This window comes from Propithecus coquereli, unplaced genomic scaffold (assembly GCF_000956105.1).
Source record: "Propithecus coquereli isolate 6110/MARCELLA unplaced genomic scaffold, Pcoq_1.0 Scaffold120, whole genome shotgun sequence".
Taxonomy (NCBI): Eukaryota; Metazoa; Chordata; class Mammalia; order Primates; family Indriidae; genus Propithecus; species Propithecus coquereli.
The window spans coordinates 470,093-476,970 of NW_012136081.1; the positions used below are offsets into that span (position 1 = coordinate 470,093).

The window sequence follows — 6,878 nt, forward strand, 5'->3', positions numbered from 1 at the left end:
ATACTGGGGCTGGGTTGGCCCTTTTCAGCCCTGTTAGTCTGGTTTCAGCTGAGGGTCCCTTTGCTCCTTGGGGCCAAGCAGGAATGCCTCTTCCCTTGGCTCTGAAAACAAATTAAAAGAAAAAAGAAAAAAATAGGAATGCCTCCTCCCATAGCTGAAGGACATGCTAGCTGAGCACCCCTATTTTTCTTGTTCCTTTTCTGACCACTCATTTTTCTTGTTTCCTTGACTCTGAGGGTGAGACAGTGCCAGGAAGGGACTTTCTCAGCTGTCACTCTGGAGGTTTGATTTTTCTTCCTTTTGGGAGAGGAAGCCCTTTCTCTGTGGGAATCCTGTCCTGACCGGTTTCCCAGTTCTTGTTTGATGTGTTTGGAGTGGAGCCCAGTCTGCAATTATAAGCACTAGGGTTTTCCTATGCATCTGGGACTATGCCAAGTATTTTATAGATGTTTTCTAATTCTCTGTATAACCACACAAGGTATCTATTGTTGTCCCTAATCTGTAAATGAGGAAGCTAAGGTTCATAGGTGCTTCAAGTGCCGAAGATTTGAAGTAGTCTTCTCTAATCTCCCTTCCCTGAAGGTACAGGCTCAAACTGTATACTGAGCAGGCTGGGCATGGGCCTTGAATGTCACCCTAGCTCCTGATGGCTGGGTTCTAGAACACTGATCAGTTCAGAATGGGTAGAACAAAAATGGAGGCAGATCCTGACACTTTGCTGTCGGGGTCTGAGGGAGAATTCTGGACTGCCAGCATTTGGATAGAATGTCTGGGATCCATCCAGTTTAGCCCTTGCCAATTGCTGGGAGAGCCTTTAAAAGTTACTGATAGTTTGACATGAGGGTGGTCACTTCGGATGGAAATGGGAGACTAGAGGAGAGAGCAGTGGCACAGAGAAGGGGAGGAAAGAGCAGTGGGGGTGGGCTCCGTGTTGTGTGCCTAGTGACTGCCAGGCTGCAGGCCTGGGCCTGTTCTGCAGAGCTGGCCTCTTTTCAAATCTTCTTCTAAACTGTCCTGGGCTGTGGTTTGAATTTCAATCTTTCGCCTTTGGCCTTGCTTTCCCCAGCTCACCCCAGAAGTAAATACACTTGCCTTGGGATCTTGACTGACATTTTAGGTCTGTCTCTGTTGCTCACTGATTATGACGTTGGGCACATCTCCTTGCTTGTCTAAGCCTGTTTCCTCATCTTTAAAATAAATATACTAGCCTTCCACATGCTAAGGGTTAAGTGAACTTATGTGTATGGACACACTTTTTCTCTTGGACCTTTTCTGTGGCTGTCAAAGGTGAAGCTGTGTGATTTACCAGAGACAGGAATGGAGAAGTGAAGTGCTGTAGCATAAGAGAACCCATGGGAGGTTAGTGCTGGAGGGGACCAAAGGCCAAGACTTGTCATACAGGTGGGAAAGGCCCAGGAAAGATAAATGACTCTCCCAAGGTCATAGGGAAGTATGTGGTGGGTGAGGTTTAGCATGGGCTAGAATTTTCTGAGTATTGATATCTCTCCTCTATTCTTTTGCCCCATATAGAATGCTCTGGAGTTTTGGCTGCAAGCTGGTGTGGACGGGTTCCAGGTTCGGGACGTGGAGAAACTGGCGGTGAGTTACCTGACACGTGAGAAGCAAAGCTTGGGTGAGAACAGAGAGACTCAGGCCGGGCCTGGTAATGTTTCCTGTTCCTTGACTCTGTTTTTTTCTTTCTAGAATGCATCCTCATTCTTGTCTGAGTGGCAGAACATCACCAAGAGCTTTGGCGAAGATAGGTGGGTGCCAGACACCACCTTCCTGACTCGGCTCCACTGTGGCAACCCTTCAGTGGAGAACTGGCCCCTAAGAAGAGGGGGAAGGGGTTCTTAGTCCAGAGAACTTTGTTTACTTCCATTCTTACTTGTATCAATCTTGGCCTCTGCTTTCCCCTGTGCAGGCTCTTGATTGCAGGGACTGACTCCTCCAGCCTTCAGCAGATCTTGAGCCTACTTGAATCCACCAAAGACCTGCTGTTGACTAACTCATACCTGTCAAAGTCCGATTTCACTGGGGAGCGAACAAAAGCCCTAGTCACCGAGTATTTGGATACCATTGGCAGTCACTGGTGCAGCTGGAGTGTAAGTAGCACGCCGGTGGGAGTGGGCGTAGGGGGTTTTTGGAGGAAAGGGTTGTTGGGAGATGGAAGCGGAGGTGTGATATGGGGCTCACCAGAGTGTCTGTCCCTGCAGTTGTCCCAGGCGGGGCTCATGACTTCCTTCTTGCCGGCTCAGCTCCTCCGACTCTACCAGCTGCTGTTCTTCACCCTGCCAGGGACCCCCATTTTCAGTTATGGGGATGAGATTGGCCTGCAGACAGCTGCCCTTCCTGGACAGGTACTGCTCGCTGTCTGCCCGGCACCGTGGGGGAGGTTATGTTCGTGCATCTTATGATTCTGTGGATGGCGGCAGATGGACAGGAGCCTTGAGGTGAAACTGCATTTGATTCCTATGCTAATCAGTCACCTGGTCAGTAGCTGTGGCTCTGGGCAAATTATTTTACCCCATTGATTTTGGTCATCTCTTCTGTGATACTGCATGTCTTACAGGGTGGTTAGGATTAAATGAGGCCATGTTTTAATGGTAATGCAGGCACATCACCATACCTGGTGGATGTTCACTGTTGTGGTCACCATTCCTTCCTTCCTTCATTCATTCTTTGGACAGTGAGTGCTCTGTGCTCGATCTCTGCCCTCCAGGAGCTCATAGTTCAGTGAAGGAGCCAGATGGATAAGGACCGCCCATGGCAGTGAGTGCTGTGAGAGGGCTACTAGCAGGAAGGCATGGGCTAGCTCTAGCTATAGGGTTAGGGTTTATTCCTGACAGAGGTTTGTAGAACTCGTCATTCATTTATTCCACAGAATTTTATTGAGTTACTCCTATGTGTTAGACACCGAGAATATAGCAGTGCACAAAAGTGCTGGAGGTGGTTAGATAAGTAAATAACGTGCAAATATAATAAAATGCCAAGCGCTGAAAAATGCTATGCAAAAGAAGGCAGGGTGTAGCCTAGAGAACAGGGATGGGGTATATTTTATAGCGTGGCCACGGGAAACCTGATGAGATAACCATGCCGAGACCTGAGGGAAGTGAGGGAGTCGGCCTATCTGGGAGCTCTCCCTGCTGAGGGGACCCTGTCAGGGAGCCCACCCTGCTTATCCAATAGAAGTTAGCCCAGCATGGGTGGAGGTTATGCAGCAGTGAGGATGAGAATGGAAGGAGGGATAAGAGAGAGTAGGTCCAGGCCTTTTCTTTCTTTTTTTTTTTTTTCCAAGAGATAGGGTTTTGCTCTGTCACCCAGGCTGGAGTGCAGTGGTGCAGTCATAGCTCACTGCAGCCTTAAACTTCTGGCCTCAAGGGATCCTCCCGCCTCAGCTTCCTGAGTAGCTGGGACTACAGGTGCGTGCAACCACGACTGACCCAGGCCTTTTTCAAGTCCTATTTTCTCTGCTTTTCAGCCTGTGGAGGCCCCAGTCATGCTGTGGGATGAGTCCAGCCTCCCGAACATGCCAGAGTCCATAAGCGCCAATGTGACTGTGAAGGTAAGGGTTTGATGTGGTGGACCCTGACCAGAGGGCGGGCAGGGCCTGTAGAAGTCCACACTCCTGCAGACTCCCTCACCCCCTCCTGCTATGTCTTCATCATTCTCAGGGCCAGAATGAAGACCCTGGCTCCCTACTTTCCCTGTTCCGGCGGCTGAGTGACCAGCGGAGTAAGGAGCGCTCCCTGCTGCATGGGGACTTCCATGCCCTGTCCTCTGGGCCTGGACTCTTTTCCTACATCCGCCACTGGGACCAGAATGAACGTTTCCTGGTGGTGCTCAACTTTGGGGGTGTGAACCTCTCAGTAAAGCTGGGGCCCTCCAACCTGCCTGCCAGCGCCGGCCTGCCAGCCAGGGCTAACCTCCTGCTCAGCACCCGGCCAGGCCGTGAGGAGGGCGCCTCCCTTGAGCTGGAACACCTGAACCTGGAGCCTCACGAAGGGCTGCTGCTCCACTTCCCCTACGTGGCCTGACCGGGACCCACTACCCTTGCCCTCCCCTCCCCATCCCAGGCCCTTTGGGTTCTGGTTTTTTTCTTCCTATATTTTTTTAACTGTTGCAGATTACAGATGAACCCCAAATAGGGTGTTTTCTGCCTTCAAATAAAAGCCACCCCTGCCTGGTGAGGTCATGTCTTCCTTCTGCCCCTCTGTCACCACAGGAATTTCTCCCCTCCCCTCCCCTCCTAGACCTGCCCCACAGCGATCTTGGCCAGAGAATTCTATGTCAGCTCCAACTCCTTCGTATTCATCTAGGGACCAAGGCCCAGAGAAGAAGGGGTCTTTCAAAGTCAACAGCAAGGAGGTGTTAGGGTTAGGACACATCTGCATGTCCTCACTCAGGCAGGGCCAGGCAGCTCTCCTAGAGGTCTTAGGTCTTGCTGACTCTTACCTTATCCCCTCAGAAAAGGTCTCCAGCCAAGTGTGGTCAGTTTCCCTGTTTTGGAGACTTAGCCTTTCAGGGAGAAAAAGATGGGATGGTCTGGTTTTTAAGAGAGGTACTTCTGAAGGATACTAGAGGTCACTCAGGGAGAACTTCTTGAACACTCAGCTCATGCCAGGAACTGTTCAAGGTCTTGTGGTTACAGCGGGGAACAAAGTACAAAATTCCTGCCTCATGGGGAGATGGAGAAGAAGAAATAAGACAAATAACATTTACAGTGTGGTGGATGTGGTGATAGTGTTGAAAGGAAAAAGCAAAGCAGGCAAGGTTGTGGGGGTTCGAGGCGGGGGCTGGAGGAGGCCTTACCAAGGAGGTGAGCTGTGAATAAAGGTCTAAAATAAGTGAGGGAGTTTACCTGGCAGGACTGTGGGGAAGGAGCTTTCCTGTGCCAAGGGTGGCAGCCTGGCTGGTGTGAGCGAGGAGGCAGCCAGAGGAGATGAGTGAGATGAGGTGAGGTCTGGCCTGGTCGGCAAGGAGTGGGCAGGTCATGATAAGGTGGTCGCAGGGTGCGAAGAGTTTGGCGAAGTGCACAGTTAGAGGGCACGGTCCCCACAAGTCTGCCCTTACTTCCAACACCAGCTGCTAGTTCAGGAGTTGCCCACGACCACCCTCGGGTGGGTAATATGCTAGAGCGATTCACAGAACTTGGGAAAACACTAGGATGACAGGTTTTTTTCTTTTTTTTTGAGACAAAGTCTGACTCTGTTGCCCTGGCTAGAGTGAGTGCTGTGGCGTTAGCCTAGCTCACAGCAACCTCAAACTCCTGGGCTCAAGTGATCCTTCTGCCTCAGCCTCCCGAGTAGCTGGGACTACAGGCGCACGCCACCACACCCAGCTAATTTTTTCTATATATTTTTAGTTGTCCAGATAATTTCTTTCTATTTTTTTTTTTAGTAGAGACGGGGTCTCACTCTTGCTCAGGCTGGTCTCAAACTCCTGAGCTCAAACAATCCGCCCGCCTCGGCCTCCCAGAGTGCTAGGATTACAGGCGTGAGCCACTGCGCCCGGCCACGATGACAGTTTTATTAAAGCAAAAAGATACACAGAGCCAGCCAAAGGTGAGCTTCCTAGGGTGGAATCTGGTAGGGGTCCAGAGAAGAAGTTTTCTGTCCTAGACACCGTACTTCCTCCTGTCTGTGATGAATGTGTAACCAGGTGGAAAGCTACTGCAGAATTTTCCTTAAGGCTTAATCACATACTACCGGTGCGGCTGACCTTTAATCTCCAGCCCTTGCCAGAGTTTTGGCCTAATACCTTCTTTAAAAACAAAAGCCCCCCACATTGTTTGACTGACACCCCTGTCAGACAGGTCATTCCAGGGGCCTAGAGGTCAGTTTCCAGTAGCTGAGAATATGATGGTAAAGACCAGACTTCTGGGTGGGATGAATTCTTCACTACATATAGGGTTGGAGGGAGTGGAATGTGAGTTGTTGGGAGGGCGTTTTGAGCAGAGTGACACGGTCTAATTTTGATTTTTTTTTTTTTAAGAGACGGAGTCTCGCTCTGTTGCCCAGGCTGGATTGCAGTGTCACAATGGTAGCTCACTGTAATCTCGAACTCCTGGGCTCAAGCCATCCTCCTGCTTCAGCCTCCTGAGTAGCTGGGACTATAGGTATGCGCCACCACACCTGGCTAATTATTTTAATTTTTTGTAGAGATGGGGTCTTCCTATGTTGCTCAGGCTGGTCTTGAACTCCTGACCTCAAGCTATCATCCCTCCAGCCTCAGCCTCCCAGAGTGCTGAGATTACAGGTGTGAGCCACTGCACCCAGTCTGGGCCTTAATTTGAGTTTCTCTTGATCTGTTCCCTATACCAGGATACCCTCAGAGGCCCAGGCCCACTCTAAGCCACACCCCATGTGAATGAAAGAAGCCCCTGCCAGTGACCAGTGTTGTTTTCCATAAGAAAGCGAGGAGGCCAAACTAATCCCAAAGCTGTGGCTCTACCTGCAAAATAAATGCAGGATTCAAACACTTCTTACCCTCTCCACTGCTACCATCCTAGTAAGTATTCTAGGTTGCAGTAGCAAATCACCCTAACTGGCCTCCCTGCTTCCCGGCTAGTCAAACAGCCAGTGAGCCTATTAAAATCAAGATAAGTGGTAGCTCACACCTGTAATCCCAGCACTTTGGGAGGCCAAGACCAGAGGATTTGCTTGAAGCCAGGAGTTAAAGACCAGCCTGGGTAACATAGCAAGACCCCGTCTCTACAAAAAATTAAAATAAAAAAGGGCCCAGACCTTGTTTGCTTACCCTTGTTTGCCTTGCCCTGCAACGGTGCCTAAAGCCCGTGAGGGGAGAAGTACATGCTGACTGTACTCTGGGGTGCTGGAGCACGGTTCCTGAGAAGACATGCCCAGCTGGGCCTCTCC

At 50.4% G+C, this 6,878-nt stretch overlaps 1 protein-coding gene across 1 annotated transcript in view; it reads left to right on the forward strand.

Moving 5' to 3' along the window:
• SLC3A2 (solute carrier family 3 (amino acid transporter heavy chain), member 2) overlaps positions 1 to 4,187 on the forward strand; it is a 6,358-nt gene extending 2,171 nt beyond the window's left edge. The window contains exons 3-8 of the mRNA XM_012664708.1: positions 1,531 to 1,599; positions 1,705 to 1,763; positions 1,925 to 2,105; positions 2,217 to 2,360; positions 3,482 to 3,565; positions 3,675 to 4,187. Of these exons, the coding sequence (XP_012520162.1) occupies positions 1,531 to 1,599; positions 1,705 to 1,763; positions 1,925 to 2,105; positions 2,217 to 2,360; positions 3,482 to 3,565; positions 3,675 to 4,037 (900 nt within the window). The 3' untranslated portion in view covers positions 4,038 to 4,187. The remainder of the gene's footprint in view (positions 1 to 1,530; positions 1,600 to 1,704; positions 1,764 to 1,924; positions 2,106 to 2,216; positions 2,361 to 3,481; positions 3,566 to 3,674) is intronic.
• The last annotated feature ends 2,691 nt before the right edge of the window (positions 4,188 to 6,878 follow it).